General features: G+C 34.4%; 1 protein-coding gene across 1 annotated transcript in view; it reads left to right on the forward strand.

Moving 5' to 3' along the window:
• The window catches only part of PPP4R4 (protein phosphatase 4, regulatory subunit 4), a 70,666-nt gene that overhangs the window by 36,022 nt on the left and 15,285 nt on the right, over positions 1-19,359 (forward strand). The window contains exons 6-13 of the mRNA XM_010583881.1: positions 1,466-1,572; positions 4,111-4,218; positions 8,745-8,866; positions 11,455-11,577; positions 13,867-14,036; positions 15,100-15,219; positions 17,094-17,171; positions 18,648-18,731. Of these exons, the coding sequence (XP_010582183.1) occupies positions 1,466-1,572; positions 4,111-4,218; positions 8,745-8,866; positions 11,455-11,577; positions 13,867-14,036; positions 15,100-15,219; positions 17,094-17,171; positions 18,648-18,731 (912 nt within the window). The remainder of the gene's footprint in view (positions 1-1,465; positions 1,573-4,110; positions 4,219-8,744; positions 8,867-11,454; positions 11,578-13,866; positions 14,037-15,099; positions 15,220-17,093; positions 17,172-18,647; positions 18,732-19,359) is intronic.

The following is a 19,359-nucleotide window of genomic DNA, read 5'->3' on the forward strand; positions in this document are numbered from 1 at the left end:
GGAAAAAAAAAAACAAAAAACCCTGGGAAATTATTCTAGTCACCTCCAAAATCTAATTGTAATGGAATTTTAAAGGTGCCATCTAAACAAGATGGAGTTTCTCCCCTGATTTGTCTCTAGGAACACATCTGTAAGTTTCCACAAAAATTTTCTTTGGGAAGGTCACAACTGATAAAGCAGTGTTGATTCAGCAGCTATACAGAAACCTGAATCTGAAAAGGGGCCTTTCGTGTTACTTGAAGGATCTTTGTATCAGAAAACTTGGAATATTCTAGCTATTAACTTTTTTTGTAAGTAAAAATCATAGGACAATCTCAGATTCCAAGGACATAAGGAAAGGTGTGTGTCTCAGACCAAAGCTCAGCCTAACCCAGTATCCCATCTCTGGCAACAGCCACGTCACGGGGGAGACTGTGTCTGTATCAGTAATTCGAGTTAGTGTTACAAGACATAGTGTGTTTGCTGTCATAGTTCAAAGACCAAACAAGTAATACACAGTTCTGTAGATAACTAATGATATGTTTCTTTATGCAGTGTTATAGTTAGAAGCATACCTTATGTACTAATTCTAGTCTGGGCGACCTATTTGTCCTTACAGTGGTAAGATGCCCTCACCTCAATATTTCAGCTGGTAAGAGTAGGAGAAAAACGCTTTTAGAATATTGTCGGACTTCCCTGCCCTGTCTATTATCCTTTTGTGGAGCTCTGCAAAAGAGATTGAGTCAGGAACTGTGGCAGACTACAGGAGATACCTGTCTGTAATGTTCATCTTAGCCTGCCACCTGGATTTCTGTGATTGTTCCTGGGCAAAAAATAAGATATCTAAATATGATGTTCTGCCGGCCTTTGTTTGTTTCTGGCACCACAGAGGTGATACAACAAATGACATCAGAGCTCCAATAAAGATGCAGGTTTTCTGTGTCTGTATGGAAATGAAACCCCTTCCCTACGGATTCCCAAAGTATGCATAATCGAGAGGGATCGTTGCCTCAATACTTTACATCAGAAGAGGTGTTTCCTGGGAAAACTTAGGAGAGAGAACCTCAGAGAGAATTCTTCTTCCTTTCTCTGCATATTTTTTTTTTCTTGTGCAGAAACGTATTTAGCAACTTTTGTGAAAATTACCAGCTAATAGTTATAAATATTCATATACAACTTAGTCTCAAAATAAAGACACAAGTAGACAAATGTAAAACTGTGGCTGTGATGTGAATCATAAAATGCTATTTGGGCCAAGATATGGGTTTAATATGCTATAATTAGCACTGAATTTTAAATACAGGTTTCCAATAGACTATTAATGTACATAGGCATCATTATTGTTAGTAATGATTAATTTCATGAAGGGGGTAGATGACATTTGGGATATGTTTTTCTAGATTTTTATTTTTTTTTAAGAAGAGAAATGCATTATTTACTGCTTACATTTCTTCTGTTCATATTTCTTCTTTTCTCTTTCATACAGATCCTGAATCCACTTGTTTCCAAAGCACAGCTTTCTCAAACACTTCAGTCCCGCTTAGTTAGTTGTAAAATCATGGGAAAATTAGCTAACAAATTTGAAGCTCATATGTAAGTAGACATTACATATATTTTCATTCCACAGTATACACCAGTGTTTCTTTGTTAGTGGGCAAAAATTACTACAAGAAAAGTAGACTTTATTGCAAAAATTAAATGCTTTCTTTTTACAGATCCCTTTATCTGGATATTAATTAATAAAAAAATGTTCATTATATAACTAGCATATTCAGACTTGCTGATGTTCATCAGTTTATAACTTCACTTTGTATGTTCTTCCACAGGTTGAAATGGCTACCATTTTCATGCCATTCTTCCATATTGTTTTTCCTACTAGGAAAAAAGCCAAACAGTGGATTTCTCTGCAATTTACAGAGACAAAACACAACTTCATCATCTTAGAGTTTCTTGACATAAAGAGAAGAATCCTGTTCCTAACTTTTTATTTGTCTAACCAAATTTAACATGTAGATATATTTTTTTTCTATCCCTAGTTATATGGAGATGTATCAGGAGCCACTGTTGTTGCCTGATACTGTCCAGCTCTTAGATTCAGTGTCTGTGGGTTTGGACAGCAGTGCAGAAAAGGGAAGCAATGATGAAAGTAAACCTGAATAAATTATCTGCCCAAAGCCGTTGGTATGGTACATTCCTTGGACAGTTTACCCAGTCTTACAGTAGTATGACCATTTCACCAAATGTGTTTCCTAGCCAGAGAATTGGCCACATGTGATTTTGCATTGCAAAAGAAATCCACCGAGGGCTACTAAATGCACACAAACCACGTCTAGCTAAGGAATTCCACTCTAGTAATGATTTTTATCTGCCCCAAAATGCAAGAATTGAGAGGTAAAGATGAACAACAGGACCATGACAAGACATTTAGGAATAAATTTCTTTAAATTATGATTTTTTTCTTCATTAAAAAAGAACTAGAGGCAACCAAAAGGAAGCTATCTACACCTTCATTTGTTATGTAGACTACACTTCTTGGACATGCAAAAGTTAATGAACATGATAAAGTAGTATTTTTTGAGAATGTTACCAAAGCCTTCAAATCTTTATCTTCAAAATTTGTAGATTTGGCAGAATCACAATTGCTTTTATTTATTTGATGTTACATTCTCATGAAAATAAAGTGACTATCCAGATTACTTGGAATCTTATGAGCAATTATAATAGAGTTAGCCATAATAAGTTAAATAATCATACCTTCTTTTGTTGGGTTTCTTTAATATCATTCCTTGCTGTTCAGAAGTAGGAAACCCCTCATTTCAGTGAACAGATAGTAGCGCCGTTTCTGTACAGAAGGTAGATGTTAAGAAGATGGCTGAGAATTTTCTGGGACTTACTGATCCTCTAGTAGAGGGCTCTGAGTGCAGTTCAGAGGGCTGAAAACAGACCTGGATCCACAGGTTCAGAATGTGGCAGGCTGAGTAAGATTCATGACACACTCTCATTCCCCTTGCAGGAGTGGTCTTCGTATAGGCTCAGGGGATGTATCTGGCCTCAGGAGTGGGCAATATATAAGCATATCTTCACATTCTTCTTCGGAATGGCACCATTTTTTCTTGTAAAATTTATACTATAATTAAAAAATTTTCTTTTGTATTTCACACGACTCCCAGGTTATTTTACAGAGTACTGAAAAAGTCAGGACCTTGGAATAGAACATTACTTTTTCTACTCTCTGTTCCAACAGCTACTTAAAAATAAGTCTTTTTTGGAAGTAGTCCTTACTTCAGAGTATTCTAAAATGCCAAACTCCCAAGACTTTGTACAATTTTTTGAAATGTGAGGCCACATTTTTCTGTAAGAAGTAAATTAATTTTCACTGGAATGAGTGGAGGCTGTGCAAGCTGGCTTGAAAATTTTCTTGTCTATGTCTTCATATCATTTCTCTTGAGTTTTGCAACAACATAAGGATTTGGATAGAGATATTTTATGAGTACTCATGACAGCATCTTGGGCAGTGAAAGGAAACACAATGGCTGATTCTGCCAAGTTGTAGTATGTGTTTTTACTTAAACAGAATTCAGAATAGTTATTTTGTATCTGCCATTGATTTAACATGAATACTTGGGTCTACTTGCATAAAGGCATTGCAGTACTGAAGCTTTTAATCTTAAATTATTTTTCTACTTTCTTCCCAAATACCTCTTTGGCAATACTTGCATACCAAAGATTAGGTATTAGAGACATTTAATTGGGATTTGCACTTACATTTATATAATTCTTTGTATTCTTACAGTGGCTGTTCAAAAATTATACTGAAGATGGTTATTAAATGAGGACAGCATCTCTAAGCCTACCTACTATTTTTGTAGTTAAAAAAAAAGAAGATGAAATAAGAACAAATTATAATGACTATAAATAATCCCTTTTCTGTTTCTTTATAGCACATATTTGTGTCTGACATACAGTATTCTTTTATAATTGCAAATTCTCAGAACAATCATTTACCATGTGTGATAAATTAGTTTTAAAAAAATTGCCATTAGAAGTAATGTATGTTAAAATTTGAGTACTACAGAGTGGATTTTATATATTCTTGTTCTGTATAGTAATAAAAAATGTTCACGTTTTTAGCATTAAAAGAGAGATTCTTCCCTTGGTAAAATCACTGTGCCAGGATGTGGAATATGAAGTTAGAACTTGCATGTGTCGGCAACTGGAACATATAGCTAAAGGAATAGGGTGAGTACAATTTGCCTAACTGCTTCTAAATGCAAGATCTGTCTCTAAATTATTTAATGGTAGCCTAAAAACTGCTTTTAAGATTTCTAACTTAATTCATTCATACTCAGTAATGAATTTGGAGTGTACAGATGTGTTCTTAGGAATCGGCTGATGGCAGTTGGCTGTTTTCCATTTTCAGAGTTTTGTTTCTCTCTGATAGTAAAATTGCTGAACCATACAAACAACAGGGTTTTGTAAATAAGGAGTTCATCTATAGCTTCTTGAAATCATCTCAATTATCCATTGATGTCATTGGGCTTATTTAAAAATGGAAGAGGATTATGCAAGTATTAGCAGTTTCTAATAATTACTGTGCAGTTTTTTTGCAAAAGGATGCTAAATGTGTTTCGTAAGCAAATTTCAGTTCAGTATCAACTTTTACTCTAAGCTTCAGTGTTGCGCATCTAGGAATAGAAAAAGTCTGGAACTTTTATTTTAATAAATAGAACATGTTAACTACCCACACAGGATTAGTCTCTGAGTGAACAAATATTTTAAAATTCCAGGTCTGTCTACCTGTTATTGTGTCAGGAAGACAAAAAAGCAGTAGCTTCTCTTACAGACTTGAAGAAATTATCAAGTAAGGTTCCCTGCCCTGTGTTACACAGCAGGGATAGATTAGATCTTAAGAGTCCCTCTGGCTTTTTAAAATTGTGAATTTATGAGTAAATTCAAGGATGAGGCTGAAACTGAAATGTAATTTGAAAGATATGGTAAATAAGCACTTCAGTTTGTTAGTACTGGTGTTTGTGGAAAAGATGCCTTCCTGTGGCTGTGGAACGATTTATTTTTTTTAATGGAGAATTATATTGTGCTTTAGATTCTGAGTTATTTAAAAAACAAAAACAAAAACAAAACACCAGAAATTCCTGAAGCAATGCTATTTACCTCTCAGCCATGGAATACTGGAAAAGTCTATGTTCAGGCAGTGTTTTAGCTTACTTGGATATAGGGAATGAATATTCACAGCAAGAACCAAGCATTACTGCCATGTACTTAATTTAACTTTGTTTTGGTAAGGTCATGCAGGATAGTAATTTTTAGATTCCTAGATAAACTTGTCTTTATTGCATACAAAATAGTTTTATATATGTGCTTCAGGCATCTCTTCTGCAAGGTCCTTGTCCTGCAAAAGTTGAGAGGATGTGAATAATGTGAAAACACAATATTCATCTTCATCAACTTCATCTCAGTGAAGTTACTCATTTGTTTTTGTACTTATTTTCTTTTATAACAAAATGTAAGTTAGCACAGTAAATCATTTTAACATTTTCCATATTGAATGGCTTTAAATTTAAAAGAACTTGTGATTACAGAAAAGAAATGTAGTTTTTGTTGATATTGTTGATATTTGTAAAACTGGAAATTTAACACTCATTTTACTAAACTGAATTACTGGATTTTTTGCGCATGCATTTATTTTTATTGTATGCATGTATCTCATGTATTTTTATGTATCTTAAAAATTGAATTCTGTTTAGTGGGAGATTAAAGATGAGTGAAAGAGAGGGTTCTATTTATCTTCAGGGAGTGACCAGGTTTTTTTATTTCCATAACTACTGAGTTTTGAAGGGAGGGATGGTTCTAACTGTCATATTAGTTTGAAAATTTTTGATGCCACCAGCATTGAAAGCCACAGAAACATATTTGCAAAGCATTTCTCCCCCACCCCTGCCTGCCCCCAATTTCTGGGTCTTGATTTAGGATGTAGTCCTACCCTTCTCTCCCCTGACCATTCCTAGGCCGTATGTTTTTATCTCAGTCACTCTCCTTCCTCTTTTCTTATTTGTTATTGCTCAATCCCATGAGATTTTTTTGGTGTCTGATTTGAGATACCATCTGCATTTCCATGGATTCCTCTAACCTTCTTAGTTAACCTCTGCTATAGTCAAGAGCTGAGAAGTAATCATATGAATTTGGCTTTGAAAATTATTTGTGACACATAATACAGCAATTTTTTTATTTTTTTTTAAATAGTGTGTTATTCTGAGTAAAATAACTTATCTAGGATATGCATATAGCTAGAGAATATTCCTTTCAGATATTACTGAAACATTTTTTTGTTTGTTTTAAGAATGTACAGCTGCACAGATTTCCTTGCCTTGTGGCTCAGTGAGGAGCAGAAAATGTTGTTGTTGGTAACCACTTGGAAACACTCACAGTTTGTGTGAATCTGTGTGAATTTGCTTTCAGCAGTTTTATTTTACATTTAAGATAGGTATTTGTACAGCCAGGTGTTAAAATAAGAACTAAATGTGTGCATTTGTGGTTTTTTCCTCACTCCTCCTCCAGATGCTTTTTCAGTTCAACATATACTAAGCAGTGTGAAAGAAGAAGCAAAAAAGTTGTTTTCATTTGTAACAAGGTAGCAATATCGTATACTAACAAGTGACCATTTTGGAAAGGAAATAAAATTTTCTTCATTCTATTTAGTGTCTTTAAAATGAACTTAGTTGCATTTATTATACCTGGGAGCTGAAAGTCTTAAAACAACCTAGATATTATGCAGTGGCAAATGACGGTATTACTGGCCATTTACCCAGCCTTAGAATAGTGGTTTAATAGGGCTAAATACAGAGTTATCAGTTAGTGGTCCATTCTGTATATTTTCCTTTATTTAATTCCTCCCCAACTTTTATTTTTAGCATTAATGTATCCATATACACTGTTGTCTCTCTGAGGTGTTTGCCTAGTCCCTTCCCAATGATTTAGATGCTTTAATCTCTTAAGAAATGGTGAACTGTTGGTATTTTCAGTATGTAAACTATTGCAGTGTTTCATGTTGAGGATGAATAGGTAGTAGGAAAATGAAGGCAATTAAATAAACAGAAATAAGCTCATTTTTAGGTAAATGTTGAAGGCATAATGTGACAACAGCTCCAATGCTTATTTTTACTATTTAGTGATGTTACCACTAAATGCTATCATGTCATTTTCTCATAATTTTATATGAATGATTAATCATCTCTTTGGAAGAATACTGTTAAGCTACATCTTGATTTGCTGGTAACAATAATAAACTCTGTAAGGCGCAAATCACTGATGCTGATTATAAATGTTTGAAAGTATTATTTTTCATATTGATTTAAAAAAGGGACAGCTGTTACTTGTTTCGTCTGATTGGAAGGGGTATTTTGGGCATTTTTATTTCAGTTAAAATCTGGCATCCTGGAGGTTGTGATCGGTTATGTATTAAAACCTGTGATTGAAATGACAGAGTCTAAACTCTTCATACACAGTCGCTCACAGTGTCGAACATAGTTTTGATTTTGTCGTCTTGGTTAACGCTCATGTAGTGTAATTTTGTCAGAGTGTTTCCCTGCAGCTTTATGTTTTGGGCAGTATAATTGTGGGGGGCCAGATCCCTGGCTATTATAAATTGCTGGGATCCTGTTCTTGAGATATGGTGCTTACAACAGCTTTCACTAATTGACAAGCAGACCAAGAGGCTGTACATGAGAACAGGACAAAGTGGGCTTCTTCACTCAAATGCAGATAAATTCAAATACTAGAAACCTTGACTACTATAAATAAAAAAAATGGGCGTGATAGAAAAAATATTGTGGAAATACTGGGTATGTCTTCCCAGTTCTTGTTGATAGTAGGGCTGCAGGAAAGATCTTTCTAATTTCTTAAAGCAATCAAGAATCAGTTATACACTGGGACATGGGAAATTATGCTGGTTGGTACCTTCTACAGAAGCTATACTTTTGCTCCAGGAAGCGAATCTCGTTTTGTCTTATGCCAGTCACCTTACTGCGCAAATGTTTCTGTGTCAAGAGTATTTCATCCCTCCTTAGTCATCTCTCTGATTAAACTCTGATTTCTAAGTATGTCTCTAATACAGCAATCTGCTGCCAATGTATAGATTCAAGTTGTCAGGACTGTCACACATACAGACAGTGCTAGTAATTACCAAGGCAAAAAGAGACAAGCAGAACCCTTTCTTTACTAGTTTAAAACAAGCCTAAAAGCTAGTGTTTGGACTAGTTGTGAAGCCGTGTTTTCTCTGAGCAGTAGTTGCTTACCCTTTGTAAAGAAGTCTCATCTTTGAAGCATAAGATTTCCAGACACTTCAATCCAACATGACTGATATTTAATAATTTTTGGCTTTGGACCATCGCACTGAGAATTTTCTGCATATTGATCAGAACAGTTTTCTTACTGACACAGTGAAGTAGCTGGGCTCCTTTGAGTTTTTCCAGACTGCATTTTCTCTGATTTATTTTGAGCTAATTTGAATGCTTTTTTAGTGATGAAGTTCCACATTTTAAATGTGCATGGTTCTTTGGCTGACAAAGAAAAAAGTCCTGAGATAGACTGGAGGTTTTAGTTTAATTTTCATTTCCTTACAACTTTGTCAGTTTTTCCTTCTTCACTACCCCCAAAAAATCTAAATTAGTATTTCAAGGAAGAATTCTGTTTTGCTGTGGCAATATTGTTTCATTCTAAGTTTTCTCTTGACTGCTTGCCTCACTTTGCAGGACAGAACTAACAAAAACTGTGGTGCTTCCAGAGTTAGTAGAACTGGCAAGAGATGAGGGCAGCAGTGTACGCCTTGCAGCTTTTGAGACGTTAGTGAATCTGCTTGATGTGTTTGATGCAGGTAAGAATTTAATTTAGGCTTACTAGCCCAGTTCTTAATGCTTTAATGTATCTTATAAATGTTTTTAAATGCTTTTTGTTCTGTCTGCATTCTTCAGACATTTGTGATTTTATGTGTTTATTGTTTTACCCTTTATGTATTTCATGTCTTGCAGTGCTTTATACACAGTAAGTTTTAGGGAAGGTGAACCAGTTGTCCACAAAATCAGTTTTCTTATTCGAAGTTTCTAATATAATCTGGCTAAATGGAATGAGTAAAATTACTGTATAAATAATAGGAATATTGGGTTGTTAGTATTAACGCTATTAATACACAGAATACAAAATGTTAGCTCAATAGGTGACATTGCTTATGCTTTTTTTCCTGTTAACTAGTTTTTGCCTCTTAACTGAAGTAAAGCTAGTCCTATCTCCAGACTGCAGCCTGCCTTCTGAACTGAAGAACCCAGACTGGGGCAATGATACAATATTTGTGTGGGTATCAGTAAACCTGGCAGGTTTTAACATCCAGTGTTATATGTCAAACACATTTGTAAATTTTGGAACAGAAAATATTTCTTCATGTCCCATAAACTGCAACATGCACAATTGATGGGTTTTAGAGGTACTAAGCATCAGCAATTACTATTTAAATCCCTTTAAACTTGTGACTCTATGGCCCTGAAAGCTTTCTTCTTTGCAATGAGAAAGTGCGTGTATTTTATAAAGCTTTTCTGTATTTAAAACAGAAAATACAGATTCTTGTATTCTTCTTAGCGCTCTATATCTTTCCTCTGATCAACATGCATATTTCATGCTTCTCCAGGTGTATGGGTGAGTGTCTGTGTCTTCATGTGAGGAAGGAGAAATTCTCTGTTGTATGTGGTTCTTTTGACATAGTGGTGGTGGGTTACCTACACGCATGGCTCTCAGGTTCTCATCACAAGTTCAGTTCAACACTAATTGGAGCAAACTTGAACGAGAGCTGCTGTGACTGCTCCAGTATAGGGCAACATTCTGGGTAACTGCTGTGCCTTGTCCTCCAGTCAACTGCTCCATCTCAATTTTTTCAGGAGGATGGAGAAGACAGTAACAGCCAGCTTTTCTGGCTCTGTTCCAATTGTGCTCTCTGCTGGGTTTTTTTTGGTTTTAGGGGGTTTTTTTTACAACTGGAAAAGTACAAAGCAGCAAGGTATGTGATAGATCATGGCTATAGTGTATATGAAAAAAATATTTTATATTGTTGATCACTGCTCATTATTTGCCACTTTGCTCTTTGTACTGTCTTTTTCCAAGCTCTTCAGTTGTTTATCTTCATTAGCAACTCTGTATTTTGCACCACATTTCCCACTCCCACTCCCATCTTACTGACTCTACTACTCTTTCCTGATACATAAGTGAGGAGCAAATATTTACTGTTCAGGAACTTGGTGATGAATTACTAAAATACATGATTGCATATAAGCCATATGGAGGAGTACATAAATAAATAAGATAGTTTTGGGTAGAATACCATAAATGGACTTTTTAACAGTTAGTGCTTATATCAGTAAGTATGATAGTAAGTTAAGTTTGAAACTATTGAGCCTTTGCATTGATGCTATCAAGTTTGTGTTTTTCTTTGAGCCTCTCAGTCTTCACTCCTCCTCCCCCACCCCCCAATTGCTGTAAATACTGCTTTTAGCTATTGAAAAAAGCTTAGAGAAAGCAATCAGGGATTATTTACAGGTTTGTAAGGGGTATGTTTCTAGAAATTTGGTTTGTGTAGTTTTTTGTTTCATGGCTGAACTAGAAAATGAATATTTTGAAGGTAGATGACCCAAAATTATATCCTAGGGTTCCTTTCCCACAATATCAGAATATTTCTTCAGGTCAACCTAAATATTTTTTTCAGCCATAATTATTTGCTGAATTTTGGTGTTGATCTACCATTAAAAAATCCTAATCCCTTTAAAACTTGAACATTTTAAAATACAATGGTTTTATTTAAAACAAGTCAAAACACACAAATTTCTTTGAACATTTACTCCTTTACTTTATAAGGAGGCAGAGTGCTTGGATTTGACTTTAATTTCTAAATTATTTCATTTCTTTCCTTTGCCCTTAATTATTTTGTTTCTCTGTGAATTTATTGTTTACCAAAAGATTTTCAACCTCCTCTTCTCAGTAGGTTGAAAAAATTCACTTACAGCATATCCAGATTTTTTCTTTTTACTGTCATGTTCATGTTCGGTCCTGATCTCCCTGTATTCCTACTACTGTAGGAAATCTTACTGTAGGAGTACTGCAGTATTCTTTCTCTCCCTGTATTCTTGGTGAATGGAGAAGTTAGTGACTGTTCATTTATTCTCTGTCTCATCCTCTATTGGGGGATGCCTTGTCCCTAAAAAAAACCAAACCAGGTAAGGTATTCAAATTAGGACCTGTATTATGGTAGTATGTTTGTCATTTTCTATACCACTTGTTTTCTGCCTCCAGTGAGTGCCTGCCAAAAATACTCCTGAGCATGTTAAATGAGATTTTTCATAACTTATTATGGAAGTCCACTCTCTGTGCTCTTTTTAAAATGTTGACAAATGGCTAACTTTTAAAATTTCTTTTGTTTTTCAGATGATAGGAGTCAAACCGTGCTCCCCTTAGTGAAATCATTCTGTGAAAAATCCTTCAAAGCAGATGAATCTATCCTAGTTTCTTTATCTTTCCATTTAGGGAAACTGTGTAATGGATTATATGGTATGATTTAATGTTCTTTTAAAAAAAAATCTTAAAAGTGAGGGAAGATTGGAGAATTTGAAGCCCTAGGAAAATATCCAGATTTGAATGTATCAAATGAAATAAATGGTAGTTAGGAAAGGAAATACGGAAGTAAAAGTCCGAAATCATCTATTACATAAATATTGGATTTTGTGAATTTCCTCTTTGGGTGTCCATCTGTTTATTGGGGTTTTTATGTTTAGACAGGGACAGAGTTTTTTGTTCAGACAGGGTTGGAGATGGAAACATGGTGTTTATTGGTTTGACTGATTTATTTTGATTCCTTCTTGGATGTTCTGGAGCTTGTGAGTTGGATGACTCCCGTAGTTTTTGTGGTTTTCACTTCAGCACAGCAAATTTTCCTTGATCATTCTGCCCACCATATACCTTCTACACAGAGCTTACCTGGAGAGGGACAGCACAGAATCATGGTTTTACATTATAGAGAATTTCCCCCTAGGCTCTTAAACCCTTTGATCTTTCTTACAGATCTTTAAAATGATCCTCTATGATCATGTTAGAGACTATTAAAGTGACCATTGCTTCACTACAAAGAACTCAAAAGGGCTGTTCCACAGTTTCAAGCTGTTATTTACAGAAACATAGAGCTAGGACAGTCCATCCTGTTCTTATCATGTCTTCCCAGTCATCATCTTAATTGCTGATCTCTTCATCTCTGAACTCTGTCTAGCAGGTGCATATTTTTCTTGAAGTGTTACACCTTAGGAGAGCTGACCAAAGTGAAGGGGTTACTTCATCTGTCTTGCAAGCTATATTGCTGTTTACATTTTTCAGTATGAAAAACTGCGTTGTTTTTTTTTTTCCAACGGTTTGTGATAGTTTGACATTATTTGTTCAAGTGCAGCCTATGAAGCCTTTTTTTTTTTTTAAGTCTGACAGCTAGTTAGTCTTTCTTTTTCCTGGCCTTGTGCAGGTGATACAGATAATTTTAAACTGTTTTCTGAAGAATAAGCACTCTCCCTCCTAGGTTGATGTTATCAGAATATTGAATAAGGAAGTCTCTAATCCAACATCCAAAAAACCAGTGAAAATACTGAATAGTACCAGAACTAGGATAGACCTTTCTTTATACAGTTGCCTATCTTTTCAGTGAACCATGGGTAACTTTCCCTTAACTGTTTTTCCAAGCAGTTTTGCAGCACCTTCATAGTTTTTAATCTCTCTTTCCTGATCCCTTATTTTGCTTATGAAAAACATGACCTTTACTGCCTCTTTTCTGTTCACAGGTCCTGTTATTCAGTACTAGAAGGAAATGGAATCAGTTTGACAAGTTTTGCTTTTGCCATGTTAGCTGCTACTTGTTTTCTTGTTTTCTTTTTGATATTTACAAGTATATATTTTTTTTGTTGTTGTTCGAATTTTTTCAAAACCTGAAAGTAATCTGACTGATCTGTAATTATATGGCTTGTCCTTCACCTCTCTAACTATTAAATATCAGTACAACTTAGCCCTTTTCCATTCTGATATCTCACTTATTTAAGATTTCAGCAGCTAGTACTTTAAATACTTCTGAATACTGGAGTGAAGCACGTCTGACCCTGCATGGTTTGAAAACCTCTTCTATTTAAGTATTCACTGACCTGTTCCTTCTCTACTTAAAATTTGAATCTTTGTCACAGTTATTAATTGTACTGAGCCTGTTGATACTAGTGGAATTTGAGAAAGAAAATAAAAGCATTAAGCATTTCAACCTTCTTGGTACCAATCACTGATAGCTTTCCTCTCCCTCGAGTAGAAAACTGAGCCTTTCCTTGATTGCTCTCTTATTACTAATGCACTTATAAAATGACTTGTAGTTTCTGAAGTCATCTTGCTAGTTGCATTCCAGTTTGTTCTGAGTTTTCTATTTTATTCTTATACCTCTTTATTATCTGTAGCAACATGGCCTAATTTTTCACCTTTCTGCAACCATGCATTCATCATGTGACTGAGTTCCATAAAGATCTAAAAATTTAATCAAGAAGAAACCAGTATTAGTGGAACAAACAAACATATTCACAATCCTGCAGTTAAAGTCCTGAGTATTTCAAGAATTATGTAAACAGAATTTAAGATTCACTCTGTTATAGTTAGCTGTCATGTTTCTGTAATCACTTTTTCTGTATCGTGTACTGATGACACTCTGCTAGACAGAAGGTGGCAGGGAGGAGGGATAAAAATCGACATATTTGACACTTTTGTAAATGAGATTTGTTTTGGGACGTTATTAATAGCATATGTAATGAGGAAAGTAAACTCTTTTTTTAGGCATTTTTACTCCGGAACAGCACTTACGTTTTTTGGAATTCTATAAGAAGCTTTCCACACTGGGTTTACAACAGGAAAATGGACACAATGATAATCAACTACAACTTCAAACTTTGGAACAGGAAAAGAAGTATATTTCAGTGAGGAAGAACTGTGCTTACAATTTTCCAGTAAGTAACATTAATTTAAGGTTAACTAATTTGTGTCGTGCATATATTCATTAAATAGGACTGCATGAGTGATAGAGAAGTTATTCTCAAATTGTACATTGTGAGCTAGATTCTACCTCTCTCCTGGGAAGTTCAAGTTAGTGGCTTAAAGTAGAGGTCGTCCAAAAGAGTTACCAGGAAAGATTCCTCTTTGCAGACCCTCAGAAAATTATTGGCAAGTTTTGGCTGAGAGAATGCTGTTCTAAGGGGTTACTGGTCTCATTCTTTCCTGCACATTTTCTCCAAACCCTTAGCACAAGGGCTTTGAGAAAATGGCTGTGAAACAGAGTCCCCAGTTTCAAACCACTCAAAGCTAGGTTTTTGCATTTGCTGTGTCATGGCATTTTAGGGAGTTGAAGATTGAATCTGAATGGTTAGATTCATGTGTTAGTCATGTTCCTGCCTGAATACAGAAAGTCTTTTCAAGTTTATGTGAGGTCTTTAAACTTACCACTCATGTTTCTGTAAATCTACTTTGTATTTTGACATTCTGCATTTATATTTAAAGAAAATATATTTGCACCAAGAGCCAGTAGACAGTTGTTTTTATTCTACCTTTTAAACACAAGCACCCTGTATGTAGGTAGACATCTCTTGGTTTATTTGAGCAACAACAAAGTATGTACGCACACAATTATGTTGAAATTCAGATTCTTTCTTTGCTGCTTGCTAAAATGTTCTTTGGTTTTCAAGTCTCCAGTTGCAGCTTCCGCTAGTGTACAGAAACATTAACCATATTTATAAAACTAAGGTTTTATATCTTGTGGTTTTAATCTATGTCTTCAGAAGAAGAGCCTGCAGCATGTCTAGAAGATAAGTAAATCCAGTTTAGTTCTCAACTCCAGAATTTGTCTAGTGCCTGTGTTTTGACATGGCCATCAAGAATGCCACACTTCCTCTTTAAAATCACAACCTGTTATCTCCCAAGTGTCTTGCTGGTTGTACTTCAGTGTTTTCATCTAATAATCTCTGATAGTGTAGTCCTTTAGCCATACAGTTAATAAAAGACTTCATCTTTCCACAGGCCATGATTGTTTTTGTGGATCCAAAGAACTTCCATTTAGAACTGTATTCTATATTCTTCTGCCTTTGTCATGACCCTGAAGTTCCCGTCAGGTATACTATGGCCATAAGCTTCTATGAAGTAAGTCTGCAATGGTTCTTTGTTAGTACTTACATGTTTTTATTTTATGTTGTTTTCTTCTTTAATCTTATATTTGTGGCTGTTGAACCAAAATAAAAAGACTTGAGAAAACTTGTTGAAATTATTTAGTTTGTCAACGGTGTTCAGTCCCTTCTAACCTCTGTATATAGCCCATATACACACATTAGTCTATTTAAGTTGTGGGACATTTGGCTACAAGAGCCTACTGCTAGGTAAGCTTTTAAGGAGCAAAAGCTAGAAGAAACTTATGGTCTAGTACCACAAACATAAACAATTGTAGTAATTGCAATATCTGAAGGTTTTCAATGGTGTTAGAAAACAATGAGACAAATGTGAGAAAGGAACTTGCCACTTTCTGGTCCTGAAAACCTACTTTAGATCTGTACAGTTTGCTGGTGTATGCTGGTGTTCTGTGGAGAATATTTATATGGATCAAATCTAAGTTAAATGCTCAATTTAACATGAAACTACTTGGAAATTCATGCAGATGTAAAAGCATATGTATTCTTATTATTCCATTCAGTTTACATAAGTTCCACTGTATTATTTTCATAAAAGTTAAAAAACGTAGAACTGCATAGCTATTATTAGCTATGTGGAGTGAATTCCAGAAGTGAAAATATACTCTCTCCTGATTGTAGGAACCCATATAGGGAGATCTTCAAGGTTTTCATAGTGTTTTACTGAGAATCCGTGTGTTTCAGTCCTTGAGCTAGCCTTTTATCCCATTTTGTTGCTGGGGAAATTGGTAAGTTAGCAGCTTGCTGGAAGCATTTAAATCACTAGTAGAGGCATAAACGGCTTTATTTCCACCATTATAAGAAAGGTGGGTGGATTTCCAATTCTCGTTACCTATTGATGCCTTGTCTTAATGAATGATAATCCAAGGTAATTGTTGAAATTGTGAAATTAGCATCTAATTCTACATCACATTTTGTGTTAGATGTATAACACTTTTAAGGTACTGCCTGAATATAAGCAAAGTATTTTAGCTCATTTTAAAAAACCTGTAAAATTATACCTTGGTCTGAATGTACATTTAGTGCTGGTTGATTTAATTTTAACACCATAACTAGGCAACCATGTGACAACCAAAAATGAGTAATTTATGGCATTCACTGCTAGGTGGATTATTTTTTTTTTTTTTTGTAAAATAAACTCCCTGTAGCAATTTCCTTAAAGCTTCATCTTGATTGGAAGTAAGCTCTTATTCTCACTTGGCTTATATAAATAAAGAAAACCATTAAAAAGCATCATCTAAATATTCCATATGGCAAAAATCTCATTCCTCAAGTTTTCCCATATTTGCTATAAAACCTTTTTAACAGTGTGGAGATGGACTGCTGGTGTTTTTTAGAAATTTGTATGTGACTTATGAATCACAGTCAAAAAAACTAAAGACTTAAGGAGTGAAAACTTCAGATGGAAAGGTTAGGGAAACTTAAGATCCAGCACAGGCTAAGGCAATTTAAATATTTTATCTTTTGTAAATTATATAGCAGACTGACTGTTAACTCTCCTAAGGAGCATGAAGTACAACATTTGAATATTCCAGAAGGAATTTTTCTAGCCTTGCAGTGCAGTCTTAAAAATTTTTGGTAAATGTGAAACAGAGTTAATACTAAAAGCATGTTTCATGGTTAGATAATAGGCCTGTTTCTTGACTTATGTTCTTTATATGAGCATATTTGTAATGTGATCAATTGGAAAGTACACAACTTTAGAAGGCTGATATTAAACAATTCTGCATCCCTTCTTCATGCTTGCTGTAAAGTAAGCACATGGAGTATAGTTGTTGTAGTGCCATGGAACTAAAGAATGTTTCACCTTGCTATCTTACTGTCATTTTTTAGGTTGCTAAGCTTTTAAATTCTGGTGTGTATACAATACATAAAGAACTGGTTACACTATTACAGGATGAGTCATTGGAGGTAATATACTTTTACTGGAACTTTCTTTTGCTTGTTACATTGAGCAGATTATCTTGATGTTTAATAACTCTGCAGTAAAACAGTAGAGTAACTGAAATGATCAATAGCTTTTACTTCTGTTTAACAGACACTTCATAAAGATGCCAGCCTTCTGTGAATAAAAAGGAGGAAAATAGGAAAGTGTTTGAATTTAGTAAACCCACACTGAATTTATTAGCTTTTAAAATATTAATTCTAAATTGTTTTAATTGTTATATTATTTATTACCTTACAAATTCTATGAAAAGATTTAGTTTTGGTACTATATTAAAATAATCATTGATAGTGTTCAAGGTTTTTGCTTCATTTTATTTTAATTTCCTCAATTGAAGAGGAGATGAAGAAGTTGTGTATTGTTCAAAGATCAAGATTTATAGAAAGAGTTTCAGTCCAAGATCTGGTACAGAATCTGTGAGTGTTTATGAGACAGCTTAGTTTAGTGTACCTCAGTTTTAACCTGTGTAAAACATAAATCAGTTATATTGCAGACAATACAGTGAGACTCTTCTGGATTTGAAAAAAAAGACAAATATTTATGTTTGAGACAAAATCACCATTTCCTCTGATACCAGTTATTCTGATAGTTGATCTTTTTTGTTTTCTGTGTAGGATCTTTGGATATGGCATGGAAAAATGAGTTTAGCTTTCAGGTGCTCCTTTTTGTTTTGGTACCCTTTGTTAGACATTTTCAAGGAAATTAGAAGTGTTCATAGAACATGTAGTTTATGAAATTCTGACCCATCTTAAAAGATTTCTCGGGTTGAACACCTGAAAGCTGAGACTCAGAAGCAGCTGGTGATTTTGAAAAATTCCTTGGTTTGATCCCTATACAGTTATCTAAGTAATAAAAAATATTTTGTGCTTTATCTTATATACAACCTCAGTCAGAATTGGTGCCAAAAATATTTAATTATGTACTTTTCTAATCTAGTTTCAAGTATTACAACATTTGAACTAGGGTTATTCTATTAATACAGGCTATATATCCTATTTTTAATTATCAACTGCAGTTTTTCTTAAAGCAGGAAAAATTGCTTTTGGGATTCAGCTGACAAATATAAAAAACCATCTTTTTGTGTTTGTTGAGGCTTTTAACTGTCTATAAAATACAGATCTTTCTAAGAATGAATGTTCATTTTAAAATACTGTATGCTCTGAGTAGTTTAGAAAGCATTGACTGTGGTATTCACATAAATCAAAACTGTAAGTTTGTTTTCCTAAACTGAAACCTATAATACTTATATTACTTACTGCATTAAAACATCAATTTAAAATCCCAGTCCTCCTCATCAATGCAAATAAATGCAAATATGTTGCATCTCTTCTTTTTGGGGGTTTTTGTTTGCTTGTTTTCATACGGATGTGACAGAACAGTAACATAAGAGATGTCAGAAAGTTAATTTACAGACCTCATTTATGCAGCCTTTCTTTATATAGGTGTTAGATGCCCTGGTTGGTCACCTTCCTGAAATCCTTGAACTGATGACTAATGGAGGAGAAAACAGTGGATCAGAAAGCAAGGTGGGTATTCTCATGTTTTTTTTAAATTTGCTTTCTAAATGAAGGTAGTGGCAAAGTTGTTCAGACATACATGGTATGAAAAGGCTTTTGTGATTAGTTTCCGCTTTGGAGAGATACAAAGTTTCTATGCTTTTTTGATTGTTTGTTGACTTTATAAACTTTAAAATAAAAAAAAAAGGTTTTGAAAGATCAGACTTAATATAAAAATGAACAGTTTATCCATGTTCTTTTTCTAATTAATTACAGGTTTGCTGAAATAGATCAAAATTTGAAATACACTCATTAAGTTAAAACAAATCTTGGTTTCATGCTAAAGGAGTGATAGCTAATCCTTTATTTTTTTTTTTTTTTTTTTTTTTGTAATATTGATGTGGCAGCTGCCTATGGTTGCCATTTTCAGACACAGCTTCTGCTAGAAGGAAGCCTATTTTCTCAAGTCAAGGCACTGAAATAGGATTTAGGAGATCTGTATTCAGCTCCCAACTTTGCTAATTTAATTGTATGTGGCTCTGGATGATGGTTTATTCAGTGACTCCTCATCTGTAAAATGGAACATAAAAGATCATCTCCTGCTTCAAGATGCTGTTTTGAGCATATTTCCTAAATATATAGAGAAATTGAGATATTC

The sequence above is a fragment of the Haliaeetus leucocephalus genome, unplaced genomic scaffold, assembly GCF_000737465.1.
Source record: "Haliaeetus leucocephalus isolate CR32 unplaced genomic scaffold, Haliaeetus_leucocephalus-4.0 Scaffold932, whole genome shotgun sequence".
Lineage (NCBI taxonomy): Eukaryota > Metazoa > Chordata > Aves > Accipitriformes > Accipitridae > Haliaeetus > Haliaeetus leucocephalus.